Source organism: Paramormyrops kingsleyae, chromosome 13 (assembly GCF_048594095.1).
Source record: "Paramormyrops kingsleyae isolate MSU_618 chromosome 13, PKINGS_0.4, whole genome shotgun sequence".
Lineage (NCBI taxonomy): Eukaryota > Metazoa > Chordata > Actinopteri > Osteoglossiformes > Mormyridae > Paramormyrops > Paramormyrops kingsleyae.
The window spans coordinates 11,675,552-11,700,370 of record NC_132809.1 but is presented as its reverse complement, the minus strand read 5'-3'; the positions used below and the strand labels follow the sequence as shown (position 1 = coordinate 11,700,370).

The 24,819-nt window shown below is 45.1% G+C and overlaps 2 protein-coding genes across 9 annotated transcripts in view; both read left to right on the top strand.

The window, feature by feature from the left end:
* The window catches only part of dusp8a (dual specificity phosphatase 8a), a 44,731-nt gene extending 41,334 nt beyond the window's left edge, over positions 1-3,397 (top strand). For all 8 annotated transcript variants that reach the window (XM_023842214.2, XM_023842215.2, XM_023842220.2 and 5 more), the window contains one exon: positions 134-3,397. In XM_023842214.2, the coding sequence (XP_023697982.2) occupies positions 134-1,226 (1,093 nt within the window). In that variant the 3' untranslated portion in view covers positions 1,227-3,397. The remainder of the gene's footprint in view (positions 1-133) is intronic.
* A 10,622-nt stretch (positions 3,398-14,019) lies between these two features.
* Positions 14,020-24,819, top strand: part of mob2a (MOB kinase activator 2a) — a 53,282-nt gene continuing 42,482 nt past the window's right edge. Inside the window, exon 1 of the mRNA XM_023842112.2 lies at positions 14,020-14,464. Coding sequence (XP_023697880.1) covers positions 14,448-14,464 — 17 coding nt within the window. The 5' untranslated portion in view covers positions 14,020-14,447. The remainder of the gene's footprint in view (positions 14,465-24,819) is intronic.

Here is a 24,819-nt window from a genome sequence, read left to right as displayed (position 1 = left end):
TTGGGTATCTCACTGAACCATTTTTTTTTTTGTGGTTCTGCCTCCAAACTCCGCATGCACGTTAATGTTTGTCGTCTACACATGTGACATAACGCAGAAGTCTGATTATGCCTGTGTCGGTATGCCTTCCTAGGTTTGTGAAAGACCGCAGACCATCCATTTCACCCAACTTCAACTTCCTGGGTCAGCTGCTTGAGTTTGAAAAGGGCTTGAAGTTGCTGAAGGCTCTTTCTTCAGGTCCTGGCAATGCATTAGCTGACAGTCCAGAGGAGGAGCGTGAGTCTAAGAATGGGGAGGCTTACTGCGCGTTCCCAGGCCCTGAGTCCGGACATTTGGAGAAGAAGCTGGAGACCCCCGAGGTGGAGTCCAAGGTGGCCTCGCCCTCATCCCTGCAGCAGGGCTTCAACGGGCTCCACCTGTCGGCTGAGCGCATCCTGGACACGAATCGCCTTAAGCGCTCCTTCTCTCTGGACATCAAGTCCGTGTATGCTCCCAGCTCTGGTCCCCAGCGCCCCCCATCACTTGCTGTCACCCCTGTGGACTCCGAGGACGTCCCTAAGCTATGCAAGCTGGACAGCCCTGGGACCACTAATGGTGTGTGCCAGTTCTCCCCGGTTGGGGATAGCCCAGGTTCGGCCGAATCGCCCGTGGGCAGCGAGTCGCGGCCCAGGCAGCGGCGGAGGGGGAAGCCCACCAGTGGCAGCTCGCCGGCCCGCACGCTCAGCCTAGGCTTCAGCCGCGGCACAGCCGCGCACAAGAGCCCCAGCTTGGACGAGAACCTGAAGGCCTCTCTACTCCTCAGCCTGCCGGCTGCGGGCTCCAATGCAGCGTGGACCAAGCACAGAGAGCCAGCGCAGGCCACCACACCTGACACGCCCACGGGTGACGGACCTTGGTTCTTTGGTGCGGACACCTCAGCCGGAGGCTCTGCTGCCATGCGCTTCGGAGGAGCCCCATACGTGGCGTTCGGCTGCGGCGGACTAGCGGCCAGTTGCGAGGCAGTGCGCCTGCGAGAGAAGCCCCCCGAGGCTCGGGATGGGCGGGGCAGCTGGCACGAGGAGGCTCCGCCCACCGGCCCCTCCTCTGCTGACAAACAGTTCAAGCGGCGAAGCTGTCAGATGGAGTTCGAAGAGGGCATGGCTGAGACACGTTCCCGCGAGGAGCTCGGCAAGATCGGCAAGCAGTCCAGCTTCTCCGGCAGCATGGAGATCATCGAGGTGTCCTGACCCTCAGGTCTACGCACTGGGCTGCCCCTCCGCCACAAAGCTGTGGACCTTTTGGGGAACTTTGGGGGACTGGGTGGTTAATTTATAATACGGATCTATTTTTTGTCGGTTTGCGTTTGTGACTGATTCTGCGAGGCAGACATCCTGCAGAGCCCTCTGTCTGTACGTGCTCCTGGACCTTTGGTGGTGGGGTGAGGATTGCAGACGACATGCCTGCTGAAATCCCTAGCACAAACACACCACAAGGGGGCGTACTGCTGCACGGGGCAGTTAAAGCCTCCAGGCTAATCTCATCCTGACGACGTCCACGTCGGTGCTCTTTGAGGTAGAAATGAAGGATCGAGGGGGACAGTACCTCCTAGTGGCACATTTTTGCCGATCGGCGTGTGAAGGAGTGGCCAGCTGAACTGTGCCAAGCGCCGCGGCGCCATGTGCCTCCGTTGGAAGGGTGGTTAAGACACTCGACAGCCCCTCACCCTTCCCTGCTCCCTACAGTGTTAACAGTCAGTGACACGGCTGGGAGGTTTCGCCCCCTGTGACTCAGCCGGGCAGCACACCAATGTTCCGTGATCCTCTTAGCTGCAACTACCCAGGTTTATACTGAGCATGCTCAGAGCAGCCGGTGACTGACGGAGGAAAGATATGTACACACAGTACTAAGCATAAAGAGTTTTATTGCAGTTTTAATGGGCAATATTTCCTCATGTTTTATTTATTGTATCTGTTCATTCTGGCAATGAGAAATTATAGTGTTTGTGGACTTTTCTTTACATTTTACTGTGTTGTATTTATGAAAATCTCACGTGCTCGCATACACATAACCACACACACATACAGAAATTTCAAGCAATACAAGGTTCTCCTTTTTTCCCTCCTTGTCCGTGAGGGAGACTGAGATCTTAGGGATTTGTTGGAAGATGAACACATTTTGTTCCTGTTCTGACAAGCGAAGATGGGGGGGGCGATGGGCAGGAATCACAGCAACCTGAAGTTCCAAAGACGGCATGATCCCCCCCCCTCACGCGGTACTACTGGCAGCAGACTCTCTGCAGTCACATGTTTTTTTGTTTTTTGTTTTTTCTTCAGATTTTAACCCCAAAATCCAGGGTCTTCTAGAAGGTTCTACAGATCAACTTGAAAGCCTGGTAATCAGGTCAAAGATGGCAACATGCAGTTAATCCATTTGAGCGTTGTGTTTACAGAAAATCACCAATAGATGACGGAGAGAATATAAAATTACTTTGTACTCCTTTGTTCTGCGTTGTATTTATGGATAGTATTTATTTAAAATATGGCATGAGAGAGTGAACATTTTTGAGAAAGAGAGAATGGAGCTCGACCTGGACGCTCGACCTGTTTTTAGATGGCCCACAAACTGTGGCAAATATGTCTGCAGGGATAATCCCACCTGCACTGATTTCTCTCCCACAATCCAAAGTGATTTAATTTAGCTGAAGGTGGGTAGATGAGCCATAGTGTATTTCCTGGTCTGGACATTCTAGTGTGACGCCCAAACAAAGAAGCTACTGGCACCTGTGATTCTATGAGATTTTCTCACAACCAAGCCTGCCCCTGGGTATTCTGGGTATTTTAGCATGATGTTTCTCAATCTCTCTCTCTTTCGCTCTCTGGTTTTCTCCCTTTGTCTTTATTTCCTCTTTTCACTCAGTCCAAAGCTAAAGACATGAGGGAAAGTTTTATAGTGCAAAAGCAGAAGATTTTTCTCTCCTTCCAGTGAGTTCTTTATTTTTTTGTTTTGATTGGCTTTCAGATGACAGATTCTGAATACTGACATTAGACCTTCTCCTTGTGCTGCTGTAAGTTCAGACCTGGATAGACTGTTTTGTTTTTTCCATGTGTGAGACATTTTTTCTTTCTTCTTTATTTTAAAAATTATTATTATTATTATTATTATTTAAAACGTACATTATGACAAGATGCAGGCAGTCCTGGTTATTACATTTGTTATCATTGATGTTTATTATTATGATCTTGTTGTAAATAGCAACATATCTACAAATGAATGAATTTAGGAAACTTTCTAAGAGAATATTCACATACCTTAGGCTGCTTGACGCAAAAATACCTCAGGTTCTATTGAAAGGCTTTTTTTTCCTCTCGTTGTACCTGTTTTGTGAAAATGAAACAAAAATACAAACAGAAAAGACAAACGTTTGTTGCGTTTTTAATCTTTAAATGCTGCAGAAACACTTTTCATCTCCACACTACATGTGTTTTTAAACCGCCGTAACACAGTCCTGTGTCTGCTTGTAACAAAACTCTGGAATCTTAAGTCTCTTTCGGAATGTACTTTCTGTATTTTCACAAGTGTGGAACTGCATCCAAAAATAGTTGTGAGGTTTAGAGAATGGGTAATCTCACTTTTTTACTACACTAATGAATTTGGATAGCAGCAGCACACACCAAAATACACGGTTCAGACTGGCCACGGCATGACAGAGCATTGGCTTCTGAATAAATAAAAAAGCATAAAAATAATAAAGACCTATTTCCTTAAATAGCGTACGTTCTAGGTCAATGTGTATTCACCTCAGATTATAAACCCTTATGGTATGGTCACATTACTGTGAAAAAAATATCCAGTGTCTTCAGAGTTGAGCGAAAATGGGAGTGACTGGATAATATGATGTAACGGGGTATTTTCCGTAAGCTCGTGAATTGTGGTGCTTTTGAAAATACCGTATGGCAAAATACATGAGAAGCATGCTAGCTAGTGGGGTATCATAAGCACCAATTGGCATAACTGGTACGCATGTACACATTAATGGTATCTGGGGTTATATGTGGCGCTAATTTCTTAGCAGCCCATATGCGTTCTTCCAGTTTATTAAAAACTTTCTTGTCATAACAATGCAAATAAAATACGCATCTTCCTCCATTGCACTTCTGTGAGATTGGGGGGTCAAAGGTCATAATCTCTGAGCAGAAACACCCTGTGAGTTTGCTCCATTCCCAGAAGCAAATGTTCTGCTTGCTGTGTCACTGAATGTTTTTTGCACTAGAGTGTCCATGCAATCTTTTGTGGGAAAGGCAGCACTTACCTCACCTGTGTCTTTGTTGCTCATGGGCCCACAAGCATGTAATTATTCTACTGAAGATAGACATGAAGCAGCAACCTTCTGATCACAGGAAGAGAGGCTTAGCCCAGTGAGCCACAGTCTAACCTCTTTTGAAATCCTCAAAAGAGTAATATGACATCACACTAAATCTGTGACACAAAAACACACCAGTTCCCCCTCACCCTGGACTCACTCCCAGTCTGCCATGGCTGTAATCCATCTCTATGTGGGTGGATTGACCAGGAAACAGCTAGCGCCTGGAGGGTATTGGTGCACAGCCTTCTGTCTTTTCTGGGACTTCATTGCTTTCCCAGGGAGGTGATAAACGATGAGCAGCAATGAGTTTCTGGAGGCAGGAGAGAATTCGCTCCCTTTCTTGGTACAAAATCTTATTTTAAGCAACTAATAGCAGTCAATACTCACAGCCTCCCCTGAATTTTAATGTCCAAAAACAGTGGGCTACTTGGCACCATTCATTTCCTGTGGTACAAAATAAATGATGATGGGTACAAGAAATTTGGAACTTCAGAACCATTGAGGACAATCATCTTCTCTTACCGTTGCCTGGCTTTGTCTCCTACTGCCATTGTCTGGTCTTCTAAAAGAGAGGTGAAGCGAGGGGATGGCAAAGGGGTGCTATAAATGTCACACCGCGTAATAGGAGGTCATACCTTTAGAGATGTGTCAGAGTAGCCAAAACTCTAGCTATGCCATTTTTGGGAGTAATTACATTTCTTCTGTTTCCTCAGTTTTTCTTCCTCTACCCCATAAACTTGCTGGTAGTTAGAGTCCACTGAGGCCCTCTTGCTATGGTGGGAGAAGTCATTCCAGAAGCACTTCAGATAGAGCCAACAGCAACGCCCCCCTTATGTAACACTTCCTTAATCCCCTGTGGTCAAGGGGCTGTTTCTCATGAGCATTTGCTTCTCATGAGCAAATATACCGAAACTTCATTTCTGTGGCATGATGTCATGTACTGGAAAACACTGTGTTCTCCCACTCTTATAAATGTAGTTAAATGGGTTTATTTCAGCCTATGGAACTGATCAGTTTAATTTCTTCACAACTGAAGAAGGTTCTCTGGTATGTATATATATTATAATATATTTTAAGTGCTATACATTCACTTTATTTAGTAGATGCTTGTCCAAAGTACAACCGAGCAAAAGTGAAATTAGACTGAGCTTCCTATGAATGCACAATTACTGGTGCAAGAGCCACAAAACATCTGCCAAACAAAGTAAGAACTAAATCAGACAACTATTCACATCAGCAGACAGTGAACGCAATTGACTGCTGACACACTGTATTAATAGATGTGGTTTATGGTTGAGTTCTTGTATCAGATGAACATAGAAAGCAGTGTTGCGGTAGGTTGGCTATGGTAACATTCGATTTGTTTGAATTGGTCTTAACGTAAGGGATGTCCTGCTCTTCATGAACAAGAACTTAATTGTAAGAATGAGATGACGTGCTTCATAAGAGCAGGAGACCGGCATTGTACCAGTGGACTGGAGGAGATGATATATGAGTCACGACCTTGAAAGACGAGTTGTGTAAGTGTGTGCTGTAAATGTGCATCTGCAGGGAGCACAGCAGTTAAAGTGTGGGCTCGTAGCTTGAATGTTGTTGGCTCAAATCCCAAGACAGGCACAACTCTGGGCGTTTACTTGTAAAGATATCCATCTGGCCAAATATGCAAGTCAGCTAAACTATGCAGGTCAGAATGTGAAAAGTGTATAAGTGTGTGATACATGAGTATAAGGTACCAAATGTTAAGTGTGCACTATCCTGGACTCAGAGAAGGTGTGGAAATCCATTCTCTAAAGATAGGATGGAGAGGATTACAGTTGATTAGTATGTCTCCAGCTGCCCACACTGGCTCAGGTTAACCCGAATTCAGATTATAATCTACTTCTCTTATTGTTAAATTCTGATGAATATTCTGAATGGAAAGAGGCCATCTTCATACATGTGGGGCTGTTACCGTAATTATATTGTATATGTACCATCCACGCGGGCAATAAGGTATGACTCCTGGAAAATACTGTCGTTTCATATGCGTCTTGGGTACATGCAAGTCTAACAGAGATCAAGTTACAATTCTGCCATATAGAGACAAAACTAGAACATAGCATATGGGCAGTGGTGGCTTGATGGTTAGGGTAGCGCACTTCCCCCGCCAGCAAGGCACCACTGAGGTACCCTGAGCAAGGTACCGTCCCCAAGCACTGCTCCCCGGGCGCTGAATTAGCTGCCCCCTGCTATGTCACGAAAGTCACATATGGGTCAAATGCAGTGGTCACATTTAGTTGTTGCGCACTGTGTGCTGTGTTGACAATGACCACTGATCACTTAATTCTAAATGAACTGGTAACTTTTGTTCCATATAGTATATGGGTACTGTGTTACTATTTGTCTTAGCTAAATCATTTTCTGGTGCCTATCAAAAAACAAAACAAACACTTACCCACTGCAATGTTTCCGAGCATCACAATGGGTCAATGCTTACAATGTAGCCTCGAGTCTCCAGAGCTGGGGGTTTGAGCACCATCCCCAACTCTGAGAGTATGGAGTTTGCAAGTTCCGAATGTGTTTTCATGTGTTTCTTCCACGGGCTCTGGTTTCTAAAATCATGTTATTAGGTAAATCACTTTTGAACAGACCATAGTGTGAGAGAGCGTGTGTGCGAGGCTATGAGACGGACCAGCACCCCACCCAGGGTGCCCCCCGCCCTCTAGACTCTGTCCCTATGCTGAATAAGTGGATAAGGGAAAATGAAAGAATGGATTTTTTTTCTCCATTGAAATTCTTTTCTGTTAATGCAAAACTGCAAAACAGTAATGCATGCCTGGAAACGTGTTCGACCGGTGCCTGTATTTAGAGCATGTCATTGTCTGTAAATACATTAAGGAAGACAAAGGGTAAAATGGGAAAGTTTGATAGCACCTTCAATGTGAACCATTTATTTAATATATAACTGGACCGGGTGATTTTTAATACTTGCTTGCACAATGTAACTTTAATATCGCCCCAGGGGATCTTCTATAACTACAAAGTTCTGCATAGTTCCATGCACATCACAATATCGGTGATTCTGAAATGACATGCGGGTTTAATCCAGCATTTCGTTTGAAACCCAAGACCATCCTGTGCATTAGAAAGTAAGGATGTGACAGGTATGGTTACGGAACAGCTGTATCCCATGTCTGTGTGCAGGAGCATGTGGACGATGGCAGTGGCTTGTTAACAGGACTGAGACCTTACGTATAGAAGTTATGGTGCAATATCAGCACTATGTTCCTCACTAGGGAAGGGGAAGCGATTGGTTGTCATTGTTGACGCACCATAGCACAACGACAAAACATGTCCTTGGTATTTAACCCATATGTCACAGCAGGGAGGCAGCGTTTGGTACCTTACTCAGAGTACCACAGTGGTACTTTGCTGGTCAGGGATTCAGACCAGCAGTCTTTCAATTACAAGTGCACATCCTAACCAGGCCACCACAAGCTAGCAAGAGTAACAAATACTCCTTCCAGGCTAAACTCATGTAAACGGGCGTTTTCAATTTCTTCCTCACACTGGTACATTTGAAAACTTCCTGGGCAGGTGACAAGAGTTCATGTCTGCTTTCCTGCAAGACAGATGTTTTTATTTCAGCCACACAAACTGCTGACTGCATTGGAATCACCGGAGTTTCCCTTAAACAGGCAAATCTGCAGCTGCAGGTAACCATGAAAACAAAATTGCACTGTCATAGTCTGTGTGGCCACTGTCAGAACTCATGAAGGAAGAGTGTCTTAACGGCAAACAAGAAGGCTAACATTTATGCATAAAGTGCATCCAAATTTATTTCAAGGTGTAAAAGTCCCGGCCAAGACAGTCATCATCTACTGTCCTGCGAGCATGAATTTGTCCTGTGCACCAGACAAATATCTCCTCCCTTTCCTTCAAAGTCCCATCACACATAACCACACTCATCTTCCTTGTTCATTGCTAATTACTAATCGTTAACCCTGAACCATGAGACCAGTAAGATCATGCAACTAATTTTGTTCGCCCTCACTTATCACCTTGGAGTAATAAGGCTTCAAGGTGAGAATTCAACCAGATGAGCCTCAACCAATGGGAAATCAGCCAATGGGGGATTCGAGCTAATGCCCAGAAGGTGACTCTTCTGAAGCAGAGAAGCAGTAGCGACAGTCCGGTCCTAAGGCCGCACGTTAACCTCGTACTATTTGGGAAGCAGATTATAAGCTTGTTTTGGCAAGCATGGCTTGGATTTGTGCAGCTTTTCTGTGTTTATTTGTGGATAATGAATGACATTATTATGAACTGCGTTAACAACTGATTATGAAAATCAAGGGCTCCATCTGAATGAAATCTCAGATGCATGGCTGGACTACAGGGTATTGACATGAGCAATTTAATACTGCCACCTATTGTTAGCTTTACAAAAGTGTACGCATTAAATTTAGCCTCACACAGTACTGTTTTATTTTATTTAGTCTCTCTCCATTAAGTCTTGAAATCTGATCACTGAAAGTTTTAGATTTTAACTCTGGTTTAGGAGCATTTTCCCGAACCGCGTGTGAAGTAGCGGGTCGCTCGCGTTAACCCCCCCTGCGTAGCACGAAGCCCATGTCCGCAGAGCTAAGGTCAGCACTCGGCCCATCAGCGCGCCCTGGGGGACGTCTGGATGGATGAGGACGGAGTGCCGACGCCAGCGGCTGGCTTGCTGACGCCCGGTTCTCTGACGCTCTGACTCGGGCCCAGGCTGGGAGGCTGCATTACCTCAACAGGACGGCTATTAACGCAGATCCAATAACCCCAAGGTCTGCAGCATTTACTGCATGTGAGCGACTCTGGCATCCTGGGTCGGATGGGGGGCGGCTACCGTGACCGCTAACGTGCTAACGTTTCTTCTGCGGCTAAGAAAACGGTGCTGCAGAATCACAACAAAGCCAAGAAAATCTTACAGTCTAGCTGAGCCCCCCATCTAACTTTAATAGCATATAAATGCATATCTGGAGAGTATTTTTTGAGCGCAAGTGCCCTCTGCAAACCACAGCCCAACGACCTTGTAGGGCTGCAGATGCCGCTGTATAATTTCCTCTTTCGTTGGTGGATGTATCTGAGTTGATATAGCTTCTACGGTTCCATCATACACATACACACAGGACTGAACGTGGATTTTTCCATTAGTAATTCGCAAACTTACCCGAGGCTGTTACGAGTTATGGCAATTCATAAAGTTTTCTCATTTGCAAATAATATAGAGGTGAAATATTCCACAAAGGCTGTAACTTTGATTTTGTTCGTAAAAAATAATTATACCTTAAATTTACACTGTCTGTGGAGAACCTCACTTTGCCAGGAAAAAAAATAGGCAGATTACGATATCAGTCATTCTCCAATGGCCATTTTCAGTAAATCACCAAAAGAATGATAATTCATCCATTGTTTCTATTATAGCGATATCTGCAAATATTTCTTCGAGTTTTGTTGTCCATCCTCCTGTGCTCCAGTGACACACAGCTACAAATGGACACCCGTTTATGAATCTGCCGTTTCAGTAGCTTCATGCTGGAAAACATTGGCCCTCCATTGAAGCCATTGTCCAGATGGGGAAAGGGAACGTGTGAAGAAAAGGCACTTCACTCCTCTTCTCCCAAAGCAGGCTTTGCCTCCTTCTTCATGACCAGTCCCCATTGACCTGGAGTCCCTCAGCTCCCCAGTGCCACCGTGACTCAGAGTCATACTGGGATTAGATTAATTTTTCTGTGTCTGCTGTTTTTTTACCTTTTCTTTTTTTAAAACGAAAGCAAAAATGGAAGGCTACCACAACCTTGCATTCATTATTCATGTGATTAATGGGCGATGTCTCCGTTTTAATGTTCTTTAATGGTTTTTTATGAAAAGCAGCCAGTGTCTATGAATAAATGATGTGAGTTGTGCTAAGGCAGATTCCTCACGCTGACAGCTTCCTACGCCGTAATCAGTAAGTCCATTTACAGAATATTGCACAAGCATATGGACTTGGATCCAAATGCTTTAATCCAGTGCATGTAATAAAATACCTGTAAAATATGAACTGAAAGAGTATGACATATTTCAGAGCCACTGTCACCAGATGAATTATGTTATTTTTCTACATAAAATATATCTACATGTTTTTCATGAACAAAGAGGCCAAAAAGTATGTGAGCAAATGTTCTTAGTTTCACACAAATGCTGTAATATAGTTTAGCTTGGGAGCCTCACAGCAACAAGGCTGCTTTTCCTGTTCCAGGACTCCCAGTGTGCTCTTCCTGTGTCTTTGTGGGTTTCACTGGGTGCACTGGTTTCCTCTCATGACCAAAAATCATGTGGTTTTAGTGAATATGTATCTCTAAAACCTTGCTAGCAGTGTGGACATGAATGTAGCATTCTGTCCAAGGGCGGAGCTAGAAATTCTGGGCCCCCTGACAAGATGTCACCTTGGCCCCCCTTCAGGGGGGGAGGGGGGAGTCTTTTATAACTTAAGACATGACTTTATTACTGGACCCACTGCATATCCTACCTTGACTCTTTTTGGAAAGACTTCTGCATTGGCGTAGTGATTTATGAATATGAATGAATGGATTTTTATGACAAATCACCTCCGAGATTATGCACAGACAGCTGGGGAAAAGCATTAATAAATAATAAAAGGTTGTTCCAGTATTTCCTGACCTCATCCAGGTAGGTATGAATCCTGGAAAATAGTGTAGTTTTATATGCATTATGACTACTTCATAAAATATATATGCAAGTCTGACAGAACAAGGGTTACAGTATGGGTTAGAATACTAAAGGGAATGCAACATGAAAAAAACCCCATTGCTGTTATGTGCTATACAGAAAAACTGGAAATTTAGGGGTGTGTGAGGAAGAGCAGTCATATAATAACGAGGGGCTGAGCTTCAAACATCCAGAAGAAGAAGGGTAGCAGCTTGCTAGTAACAGATAACTCACAAGACCAATCCCATCTGTGCTGCTGTTTACCTGATGAGGCAAGGCTATACCTGATAGAGCTCTTAATGCCTAAAGATGCAATTTAAAACCTTCCCAAGAGCCACGTGCAGAGCTGGTGCACCGTCAATAGAAAGGTCAAATTAACAAGCAATCAAAGTATGTTCTTTCAGGAGTAGGACATTGAAATCAGAAAGCTAACACAGCATTACATCCTTGGGGATTCGGTAAAATTCAGAGAAACCTAATAGGGCATGCAGATATTCCTAAGTGATCTTATTTTTCTGAGTTTGAAGGCTGTAATGAATAACGAATGATGGAGACTCATAGATCAGAATGACATCAACCTTCCTGACAGATGACACTGCTGTTCTCTTTTTAAGGCCAACGTTTAGAATTTATTATCTGTTGAACCCCGCCAAACGTGTTTTTATGACTCATAGCATCTCGGAGTAATATTTTTCATCTCTGCGTTTCGTAATATATATGCACATGTTTCTTAACAGGCGAACAACAGCCACGGAGACTCATTTTTCCCAGGGTCCGAAATACAAGCATTATTCTGGCGGCTCGATTCAGAGGAGGAAGAGAGCGGATTTTTAAAAGGACGCTGATGCAGAGGGCGGCCGGATGTGTGGATCACAGCGAGACACTGCCGGATGAAACTGAGTTGCCCCTGCAATAAGGTCAGCACTCGGAATTAGCTGATCTGGGCTCTCCGTCCTGCTGCTAGGGCAGATACAGTCATATCAGTGAGAGGCTACAGATCAATAGCAGGATACGTTTCAGGAAATAACCTTGCTGGCCCCAGTTAAAATCTCCCCCCACCTCTCCCCCCAGGAGATCATAGCGGACCAGTGTATCCCTGCCTATAAACGTGTGGGAAGTCCAGTTTACATTGGTTATATTATTTATTGTACATGTGACAGATGGTTGACATGCTCTTTCCTAATTGACTGATGTACATTTCACTGTAAATGATGAAGAAGGATGTTTAAAAAGGATGTTTGTACTTTGAATGGGTGGAGCTTAACGCTGGAATATGTTGGCAAGAGGGTTTCATGGTGAGCAGGATCACACGCCTTGGCAGAAAACTTGACCATAGTGCACTTCAGTCACCTGATCTTATGGCCGTGTTGGTCCTTAAGGGTTTAACCACTGAGGTCACCTCAGCTTGCATCAGTGTCCAGCAGGGACTCGACAGAGTCTTTACACAGATCCTCTGATTTAAATAACAAACCTTCCCCTACATTCACACCAATGTTTAGTTGTTTCACTGACTGTTGTCACTTCATTTGAAATCCATTTCTGGAAATATATTAGGTTAACACCTTGTTCAGGTCTTGAAGAGGCAACCTTCTCAATTTATAGGTGAAAAAGACACACTTCCAACATTATGTTAGGGTGCATGACTTATGGCAGGTTATTAATGTGGAGGAATTGTCACTGGGCAGCAGCATGGTTCATTAGGCACTCCTGCTTCACAACTGGTAGTTTTAGGACTTTGAATCCCATCTCTGCCTTGTATGACCTGCATATCGACCTTGGCAAAATTGGGCCGTGCATTTAGTGTGTATGGACTTTGCATGTTTTGCCTGTGTTGTGTGGGTTTCATCCTGTTTGTTCAAAAAAGTGTTAATTGGTGACTCTAAATTTCCAATAGCATGTGCATGTGCCCTGTGACCCTAACCTGGGTGCCAATAATAATTTTTCAGGAGCAAGTTATAGAATTGTGGATTTGGACTACTTAATGGTAGACAGTGCCCCCTTGTGTACTACAAAAGCATGACACTGTCCGAGCAGAAATTAATATTGTGCTATGGTAGCTCATAGCCCAGTCTCGTTAAATCTGATTGGACCATATAGAGATGAACGGCAATGACACATTCAAGCGTCACAGTCAGTATGAGTAAGACTTCTATTATTATCGTGCTCTACATATAACCGTCAGTGTTATTTGTAGAATCGTGGGGACTGAAACATACCTACACAAATCTTGCAATGGCCATTGAAAAATTCACCCCTAGCCATAGAGGAAAATATTTGTGTGTGAAACAGCAATTATTTTCTACCGAAAAGGAAAGACAGGACAGTGACACCTGCCCTGGGGCTAAATAATGATGGTCATTCTCGACACGCTAATAGGCTGTCAGAGTGATAGATTGGGCTAACTGGCTCCGTATGCCTGTTATCTACTTATAAACCTGTATCTTCATTTTCGCTTCACTTTACATTTTCCTGTTTAATTCAATTTAATCAATTTTAATCTATTTCCAATTTATGGCCCTTATTAAATACTTCACTTAAAAATTGGCAATATTTTTTTTACTAATTACATTATCATCTAGTGTTTCGAGTTTCCATAAAGTAATATAGCACAACATAACGAACAAATGATATAATAATTCAATACAACTACTACGTCCCAGCATATATAGCCTAATTACGATAATTGAATATGCCAGAAATAAACTTTCATATCTCGCCATTGATTAGATGTCTAAACCAATGCTTTATGGGAGTGCGTGTGCGTTAGTCCAAAAGCTACTTATGCAAGGGAGCACTGACATGTCAAACACTATGGCTGGAATATTTATCTTAGAATAATTAGGAAAGCGACTACAAGCCTGAGTGCGAACTACAAATCCCTGCGTGCTTCTCTGCTGAGGTCGCTCTGCGTGGGACGGTGCACATCCCGGAGAGGGAGGGTCGGCTCTGTGTTTACTTCCTATATGTGGCAGAGCTGGAGCGCAGGAGCGGTAAGGCGAGCGGCTCTGGAGCCGATGCGAGGGTTCATGACCGAGGGCGAACGGGCGGTGACTCGGGACTCACTCTTTCCGGCCTTGCGATCCGTGCATTGGAGGAGTGAGCTATACCTCATCGGCCGGCCCGCATATTAAGGCCGCCGGACCAGCACCGAGACGGTCGCTTTTCCCTGCGTCGTCTTAACCTCAAAGTCAATGCAGCGCTTCCTCCGCCCGCCCCAAGAGCAGCGCCGCCGGTCCGGCTCCCACGGGCTGCGGTGCTGTTAGGCTGGCGGCGCAGTGCTGAAATCGGAAGATCGGCACCTTAGACCCCGGACGAGGAGGACCGCTGGGGAGGGGGTGCATCTCCAGCTTTAGGTGCATTTATCCTCCCAGCAGCCATGGACTGGTTAATGGGGTGAGTAAACGGCTTTCCCCGCAGAAGCTACTTGAATGTCACTCTGCCGTAATAAATGTCCGCGGTATCGGCGCCGGTGCGGCGTCCTGACAGCCGAGGTAGGAGCGACGTCTAGACTTTGTCTCCTTATTTGTTGTCACCATCCTACTCCCGATCATCATGCCATCCAGTACATTGAAAACCCACATTGCTTACTGCACGAAGACAGTGACCTGATTGCGATTGCCAAAGTGTGCGCGTGAATACACGAACGCGCACCACGCATGCATTTGTGAGTGTAGTATGTATATGTGTATATATACTGTGCGTATTAATCTGTACAGTCTGTGGTTTATTTATAGAACATACTAAGCAGGGTGCCTGTCGTGCCGTGTACTTTCTTGTGTGCCAGCCTTTGCACGGTGCGTCCCACTGCGAGATGTTTATTACTATCCGGCCAAAAAGCACGTTTGTAACTTTTCTGGTGTTAAAAAAAGTTTCTTGATCAAACCGATAAACGTATTTGTTCTTCTATCGGCGCACACATGGATACGGGTGCTGAGGAAGTAGATACTGTTATTTCCAGCGCCGTTCAGCGTTTATTTCTGGCTGCGGCGACGTGCGGTGGACGCGGCGACCTGTCAAGTTATTTTTGATTTTTGCTCGAGTCCTCAGCAGCGAGTCATGAACGACTTAATGCATCGAAACTATTTCAAGCCGCGTATGAGTATATCTGCACCTCCCATGTTTATACTAATTATGTGAAATAATAATTTAATAATACTGTTGTTGTGAGGTGCAGTTTGTTCTAACTGATGAGCTTTTTGCCCATTCACTAGTTAACAATTTTTATAAGTCCGCCTGGCGTCAGTTATAATTGGCGTTATTTGCTATTCTTCTTCTGCATACTTAACATATTTAAGTAAAGCCATGTCTTAGTGGTTTCATGACTCCTCTTGATTAATTTAGCTCTGATGTACCTTTCTGCTGTACCTTGGAGGTCTCAGCCTCTCCATGAGATTTGAAGATGTTTATTGAAGTTCATTTTGATGGTTGGAAAGGTCTTACCTCGTGTTACGTCATTTAAATGGGGGTGACCACCAGTACTATGCTGAATCGGTGTCCCTATCCAGTCTCCTAGTGGCACAAAGACGCCCATAAGTGGTCACTGCCTGTAAGTGATGTCGAAGGGGTGCCTAGGATGGGTAAGTCTTTGTTCAGGTAGAAGACGTAAAGCCATGGAACAATAGAGAGATCAGCATTGTGGCATGTTTGCACAGCTGCTCTGTCTCCTTAAGTGCTTTGCTTTCACTCGTTTTACAATGATCTCACTTCAGTGGCATGGAAGTAGTGGTCTGGGTGTCAATGGCTCAGTTGAATTTTATTTAGGCGGTAGAGATCTTTGGTGTACTGCTTTATGGCATTTGTGAGAACGGAGTCCAGCCAGTATCAACCCTACCGGAATCAGCTGAGAGAACGCCTTCACAGATTAGTTTTAGGATTTCGAATTTCGGACAGTAAATGAACCGGCTGCTCTTTTAGTATAACGTGTTAGTCTTGAGGGATTGGCAGTTAGTACTGCAGCATACATACAGCATCTGTGAGATATGCTTAGTGTGTACACTGTATGTTCTCGCTGTGTTTGTGTGTGTTTGTGCGACACCCCCATTCCACCAATAATCCCTCGGATATCCAGCTTCAGGTGTGCTGTTCACTCCCAACTGCCCCCCAGTGTCTGCGATTTAGTGTTTTGCCATTGGCTGTAAATCCTTCCTTGTTGCATGGGACACATGTTTTATTTATCTGCATCCGACTCATTATGCCGCAGGAAGAGGCCCGGTGCTTCCTGGGATGCGCTCTGAATCAATCCAACCATGAATGGACAAGAGGTTATTAAAAATGAGCTGATGGGATCTTCGTTTGATATGTGTACTGGAATGACCTGGTCTTTCCGTGTTTATCTGCAGTACCTGGTTATAGCTGTACAGATATACAGATAGTGTCCTGGACAAATTGTGCAGTAAATGATGCAAACTTAGAACCTGTAGAGTGGCTCTCTCAATCCCAAATGCAACCCGACAGTAACAGGAGATCTGGCTTTCATTCATAAAGTAATATCTGCGGGCATTTAAAGCTGTAGTGATGCACGCTCCCTTCCATTACAACGTCTGGCCTGAGACACATTTTTTAAACCCGTTATCGGGTCACGAGCAGAGTGCAGGATCTCTGAAAGTTACAGCTCGTCGCTGTATGAAATTTACACTTGATTTTAGAGTTATTTCGCTTCCACATTGAGATGCATGTGTAGTGAGTAATTTCCATTTTCAGACTTCTTTCTAAATTTTTCGTTTTCTATTTTGAATCATTTCGCTCACTTTACTCACTATCCTTTTGCCGCTCACCTGTCCATTGTGCACCGACGTGGTGGTGATGGCAGCTATGGAAACCAGCTTCGGTCAAATATCTGGCTGACACTTAGGACCGACTGATTTGTACCCTGAAGTACAGTCACTGCACCCTGTACATGTGCAACTGTTGTCTCATGTGTGAAACCTGAGCAGATGTACCCAGGAACTTCCTGAAAACCTGTTCTTAGGTTCCTTCTGCGCAGTTTATTTAAGCCCCGTATTTGGGTATTAATAAATGAAAATGATACATAGTATCATACAATGTAGCTGCTATCGCGATATAAACCTCAGGACAACTGAGCGGTGAATCAAAACCATAATGTTTCATCTTTCTTTTAGGGACAGAATGATATTTTATATGGGTATTTTGTCCTTCATTTGTGCTCTTTTCAGTAAAGAAAAAGTATTGCTATTTTTAGCAGGGTCGTATGACATGGACTGGGCTCCACAAAAGAACGGGAATCATTTTTAATAGGGAGGAGAGCAGCCTCACTCTGTCATTCAGGCAGGGCTCGCATCCACATCTTAGCTAGACGGCCAGTGCGAGGTCCCATTCTTAACCTACATAGCTACGTGATTTTGGTGTGGGGCAACAGGCCCTGGGAGTCTGGTTACCCCTTTCATGTGTGACACTCTGGTGACTTTCGGAATGATTCCCCCTTTTCGATAGCAGACAACTTGTCTGAGAAACCAGCACTGAAGATACAAGGACCAGCCTGGTAGCAGGAACGGCTCCCAAGCAAATCCACTTTCCAAATTTGCTTCCCTCTAAATTGAGGAACATCCATTTTCTCAAAATAAAATGGAAATTAGAATTTGGTTTAAAAATTATTTGCATCTTATTTCCATGGAGAGAGAGGTTTCCATAATTATTGTTTTAAAATAAAACAAAGATTTGAATTCGACGAGCCCTGACATTAGCTTCTGCATTGTGTCTTGGTTTTTGAATCAGTCTTTTATTTTCATACGCTTTCTTTCTTTTTTTTAGGTGCATGCGTTGGTAAACATGCAGCGAATTTACATTTAAATGTGTTGGGCCCCCTATAGATGCCCCCCCCCCCCCCCATATTTAATTGCCTGGCTGCTTTGCACTTCCTGGCCCATTTCCCATCAGCCTCTGGGGCTCGTGCGTCAGCCCTTTCGGGCGCATAGCTGGGTTGAGGCCTTCCGCACCCGAGCGAGCCCAGGGCGCCGGGCCGTGTCTGACGGAGCAGAACCTGAATCGGTGAACATGCCGTGTGATCGACCTGAATGCCGATTAGAATGTTGTACGGAGAAGCAAGTGATTCGCAGAAAGTGAATAGAAACGTGTCCTTATTATTGGCTCCACAGAAATGACGTTTCTTGTCATTGTGGTTTATTCCTGCCTGTGCCGTTGTGCCACTGAGCAAATACACCATAGCTTTAAAAGGAGATAAAGTAAAAAGTAACTAAACAAACACCCATGACGTCAGCTATTGCAAATAAGCATCAATATGGATCAGAGCAGGAGGTTTGGGGGGGGGGGGGGAGGAGAAATGTCAGCTGATATGGTGGGGGGTAGGTTCGGAACAGCCACTGGAGACCCCGTGGCCGTCATTACACCAGAGGAATCTTCTTTATGCGGACACAGGCTTGGATGGCAGATGTTTAATCCCTGCTTTTCACTGAGGGAATTGAATTTGGTTGTTTCTTTTTCACATGGCGGTATATAAAGTACACCCCCTTTCAATTCTAAGGTTTTACATATCGGGACATAATAAAAAAACATCATCTGGTCCTCTGGTTCCTAAATTTAGGTGATGAATAAGAACACATGACCGTTACATCCTGTCATTATTTACTTAACCAAGACTAAGCCAAAGTAGAGAAGCAATGCCTGACAAATTATATACCCAGTTACTGCTTCCATAGGAATTAAGAGGGCAAGCATCAGCACTTGATTAATTGGTCGTCAGCAAGTGTGGCCACCTCTAAAAAAGCAGAAGTTTTGGCAGCTTGCTGGTCTGGAGCATTCAGGTGTGTGTTACCATAATGCCGAGGAGGAAAGACCTCAGCAATGATCTTAGAGGAGCAATTGTTGCAGCCCATTAATCCAGGAAGGGTTATAAGGCCATTTCCAAACAATTTGAAATGCATCATTCTACAGTGAGTGATTATTCACAAGTGGAAAACATTCAAGACAGTCGCTGATCTTCCCAGGAATGGACATGCCAGCAAATTCTCCCCAATGTCTCCCCAAAATAAAAAAAAACACCCAAGAGCTACATCTCAGACTCTGCAGGCCTCAGTGGGCATGTTAAATGTTAAAGTCCATGGCAGTACAATTGGACAAAGATTCAACAAGTAGGGCTTGTTTAGAAGGGCTGCCAGCAGAAACCCTCTTCTCTCTAAGAAGAACACTGCAGCACGGCTTAGGTTTGCAAAGTTGCATCTGAACAAACCGCAAGCCTTCTGGATCAATGTCCTTTGGACAGATGAGGCCAAAGTGGAGATGTTTGGCCATAACGCACAGCGCCACGTTTGGCTAAAACCAAACAGCATATCAACACAAACGCTTCATACCAACTGTCACGCACGGTGGTGGAGGGGTGATGATTTGGGCTTGTTCTGCAGCCACAGGACCTGGGCACCTTGTCGACCATGAACTCCTCTGTGCCACAGGACAATGATCCCAAGCAGACCAGCAAATCTACAACAAAATGGCTGGAAAAGAAAGAATCAGGGTGCTATGGCCAAGTCAAAATCCAAGCCTCAAGCCGACTGACATGCTGCGGCAGGACCATAAGAGATCTGTGCGCAAACGAATGTGCGCAAACGAATGCCCGCAAACCTCAGCAAACTAAGGCAAAGCTGTAAAGCAGAGTGGGCCAGAATTCCTCCACAACTACGTGCAAGAGTGATAGTCGTGCAGAAAACACTTTCTTCAAGTTATTGCTGCTAAAGGTGGGTTCTACAAGCTATTGAATCATGGGGGTTGTGCTTAGTTTGTTACACATGGCATCTCCATTTTAGCTTCATTTTTGTTAAATAAATAATGACACAGTGGGATCTGTTTTGTGTGTGTGTGTGTGTGTGTGTTTTTTTTACATGTGACATTAGATTAAAAATTTTTAGAACCTGCTAAGGACCAGGTGATATTTTTTTTAATATATGTTTTTTATGTCCTGATATGTAAAACCATAGAACTGTAAGAGGGTGTATTTTCTTTTTCACATGACTATATATATAAAAAAAATGACTAATTTCCCTGCTCTTTGGAATGCCTGGTGGACATTTTCTATGGCCCTCAGGGTGTGTGGGGACAGTTTCTAGTGCCCTTTAATTGGTGTCCGCACTGCAGACATTGTTACCGTGATGCATTACACCTGTCGCGCTGTCCAGCATTGTGGCGAGTCCAGAGTGTTTCCGCGTGTGTGTTTGCCGTGCCGTCCGCCTTGGCATAACTGAAGCGAGGAAAGGAGAGCAGAATCGTCGGAGGAATGCGAACTGACAACATTGTTACCTGCCATCGGTTGTGTTGTGATATGAGGGACGTCTCCTTTGCGATGAAAGTATGAAGACGCAGAGCTCTGAGGAATGTCACCGGTGGTGCGGAACCTGTGCCTGGATTTTCAGACCTCCGTCAGGCCTGGTTTGGGGACTTTGGGTTCTGGGAAGGAGCTGCCCATAACTCCACTTCTCAGAACTTTGGTTCTCTGACCCTCTGGTCTTTTTTTGTCTCGTCCATTCCTGAGAATGATGGCGGTTTAGCTCTGGCAGTTCTGTTAAAATACGAGCGTGAAGTTGACAGAGACTAAAGACTGTAGCACAGACCAGAAACTGGATGGGCCCTGAACTCACCCGGCGCTGTAGAGGGGAACTGGGAGATGTTGGGTTTTTTTTTGGCATCAGCATTGATAGAGCGTTTAAGTGCCATGGCCGGCTGGCGCTCCGCTTTGCCTGCTTTCGTCATGCGTGTTCCGCGGCTCCTGCACAGTGGTCCGCCGGTCCCATCTGCGTTCCCTGAGCCGAAGTGAGATTCTCACGTGGGTCGTGTTCCCGTTTGTTTGGCCGCGCCATTCAGTTCAGCCCCTGAAGCTGTTTGTCGCTTTTAACGTGGCACACGATTTCCCAGAATGCCCCGCTTTCCGGACCGTCTCCCGGCCACAGTTTTCAAACTGTCTGAGGTCCAGCATGGAAGCCATCTCTCTATTATTACCTAATGGTACATCACCCAAGCATTAGAAATATATAAAATGTCCCCAAACTATTGCATAATTGCATTAAATTTTCAGAGGGTGTTGAAAGATGTCTGTTTTCACCCCTCTGTCGGGGATTCAAGCTGCATTTTGTCCTCCTGCACCACCGCGGACATAAACACTGTCATTTCTGTATGTCTTGCACTAATGCTAATGAGTCGAGGCTTGAGGAGCACTGGTGGGACTGGTGACACACTGTCCATGGAGCCACTACCTGATGGTGGGCTGCTTGTCCCAGTCTAGGAGTGGTACTTCTGACGTGTTAACTGCACTGGTCCAGGTTAGGATCTTATAAGAGATTTTGATGGGAACCTGAGCAATTCGGAAAAGGCTGTTCCTGTTGCAAAGAGATGCGTGGTTAGGTTCTGGTAATCCTAACCAAATACTTTTAGCAAGAGCTCAGGTCTTGCTTGTTTACTGGAAATGGTGGTGTGCAGGGCTGAGTAATATGTGGTGTTAATATCGACATCGCATGTTCGGCACATGCGGTTTGTTACATCGCAAAAAGTGTGATTATCAGTTTGCTTGAGATTAGCCTTGGGTAAGAGCTAATATTTCATACCGTCCAAACATTTTACCATGGTATTCAGTCATTTCAAAAGCAACGTTATTTTCCAACACAGTTCCAGTATTTTGAAATCTTGACGATAAGATCTGCCGGACAGAGACCAATACATTTCGCTAAAACCTTTGTACTCTTGGGAAACGGAACGTGTAATGCGCTGTAGTTTTAGTGATTATTTCTTTTCAAGATTTTCTATCGTGTTAAAAAAAATCAATCGAAAGTTTACCACCACTGGTTTTACATGAGCTCTGCATGAGCTAATCATAGTCATTTTCATCTTTGCTGTTGGAGTCAATCATAGACAGTGTGGTGTGTTTTTGAGAAATATAACAAAAAAAGAGAGAAAAGTGAACATAGACACCGATAGACATTCGCCTTCCACTATATGGAAACACTTTGAATTCTACTGTGATGGTGTTGAGCAAATGCAAGTGACTTGTCAGCAAAACCTGCAGCAATGCCACCAACTTATTTGATGCACTCTCTTGGTATCTATTAACAAGTTGTACTTGGCTGTGGTTTATTTCTAAGTTTTCAACTCCTTTTTTGCTTTATAAAAATCGTGATTTTTATGGCAAAAAATTCACAATGTGATATTTGGATTTTTTCGCTAACATCTTACAGCCTTAATGGGAGTGAGAGTGGTGGCTCTGAGGCTAGGGATCTGTGCCGGCAATCAGAAGGTTGCTGGTTCAAATCCCGTGAATGCCTGGAGTGATCCTACTCCGTTGGGCCCTTGCACAAGGCCCTTAAACCTATAATTGCTTCATCCTGGGTATGACGTTAATCTACATCCAGTCCTATAGTGAGGTCCAGGGAAAAACTTGGGGGTTGGTGGCAGGATTGACACTCCAGCCACTGGAAAAAAACTCACATTGGTCCATTTGGACTAGTGTGGTGCTTACGGTATCTCCTGCCGCATGGCTGCACTCCGGTCCTCATCCCTGAGGTGCTTTGTTGTGTGGTGGGTGCAGTGATGCACTGTACTCTGCATGCTCCTTACCTAGGGGGAGGGGATCCTGCGAGGTGAGAAGTGGCTGGTTCCCAGCTTTCAGAGCTACATATAAATGTAAAGGACCTGTAGGTGGTTCATTACACCCTCAGTCTGGGGTGACGGCGGAGCGTTTGAGCCGGAGAGCAGGCGTCCTTCCGGGCTCTGCTGTGTGTCCTTGGCCCTGGAGCTCCTGCTTCTGCAGTTCGGGTCTCACGGCCTGGGAAAGCAGGGGAGAGGCAAGCGGAAGCGGCCCCCCCAAGCTGGAAGCAGCCAGACCTGACCTTAACTTCCTCTGGCCCTTCAGCAGAAACACAGGAGGTAAACGCGGCCAAAGTTTTTAAAGGAGTTTCTTTCTTTCTCTTTTTCTTTCTCTCTTTTTCAATGCCCTATGTCTAACCGATTGTTCCCACCGTTTTTTTTACGGACCTCATAATGAAGCGGAAAGCAGGATGGGAAGCGAGTGGATTGCAGACGTCACCGTGTTGCATCACCCCTTGCGTGTGAGCTTATGGCCCAAAACAGGGAGGATCTCAACAAAAGCATCCCCATCTAATCTAATCTAACTGTTACATAATTATACACATTTATATAAAACTTTTTAAAACTATTTTTCAAAGAAGTGAATGTGTCATTTAGCCCTTGCAGCTGCTGTACTCCCTCCGTCTGCAATCTCACCAAAGTGCTCATATTTACAGGCCTTCTTGCACTCGTTTTCTCCCACTGTGCTGATTGGCTTGTTCATCCCTGTCATCCCAATCAAGTATTATGCAATTCTACAAGTAGGTGTAAAGACTGTAAACTCTGTAAACTAAAGTGTGTGAAAATTCCAGGAAATTGACTGTTTCTGAGATGAGAGAACCGGCATATACAGCACCGACAATCGCACCACATTCAAAATCGCTTGTGTCTTGTCTTGTTCGTTCGAGTGCTTAGTCACACAGTACCCGGTCGTAATGTAGCAACATGATTCGACGTTAGGAGAAGCAGGCCGTTTGTGTTAACGAGGAATGAATGTACATCCATCCATCTTATGGCTGCCTATCTTGATCGTGGGTGTGATCTGGGATCCTGTTCTAGCTGACGCAGGGCACAAGGCATGGATACACCTTGGATGGGATGCCAGTTCATGCCCGGCAAAGTCGCGCACCGTGGGCAGTTCAGCCTAACCGCCTGTCATTAGAGTGTGGAGAGGAAGCGGAAAGCCGGCAGGAAAGGAGTGGTGGGATTTGAGCTGGGAAGCCGGAGGTGTGAGAGACTCTGCTGCTCACACAGCCGCCGTGCCAGCAAGACGTGAATATTTTACATACCCTCACAGACTGAAATTAATATATTAGTAATTGGCAAATTTGACGTGCATCGAATAATTGCTCATCTAATTTTAGAAACTGTTTCTAAGCCATATCCAAGTGGCACAATTTTGCCTATTTTGATTGGATGAAGGCTTGAAAGGATGGTCAGAACATTTCCATGTTGTATATGTTGTCGTAGTCTGTCCTTGTCACCCCCTCCCTCCCCCCCCCCCTCCACCCGCCAGCTCCCGGTCCCCGTTCATGATTTGGTTCCACTGCTAGTCAAGTTTCCGCTGAAAATGTTCATAAATATGTAGTATTTTATGTAGAAGTATGTTGGGATTTCTAGGCGCAGCCAAGGCGTCGAGGGTGTCCAGTTTGGTGACCTCAGGATTGCCTCGCTGCTTTTTGCAGACGATGTCGTCCTGTTGGCTTCATCTGCTGGGGATCTCCAGCAGGCACTGGGGCGTTTCGCAGCCGAGTGCGAAGCGGCAGGGATGAGGATTAGCACCTCCAAGTCCGAGACCATGGTTCTCAGCCGGAAACGGGTGGTTTGCCCTCTTCGGGTTGGGGAAGACGTACTGCCTCAAGTGGAGGAGTTTAAGTATCTCGGGGTCTTGTTCACGAGTGAGGGTAGGCGGGATCGGGAGTTGGATAGACGGATCGGAGCGGCGTCTGCAGTTCTGCAGGCGCTTAACCGATCCGTCGTGGCTAAGAAAGAACTGAGCCAAAAAGCCAAACTCTCGATCTATTGGTCCATCTTTGTCCCTACCCTCACCTATGGTCATGAGCTATGGGTAATGACCGAAAGAACGAGATCGCGAATACAAGCGGCCGAAATGAGGTTTCTCTGCAGGGTGTCTGGGCTCTCCCTTAGGGATAGGGTGAGAAGTTCGGATA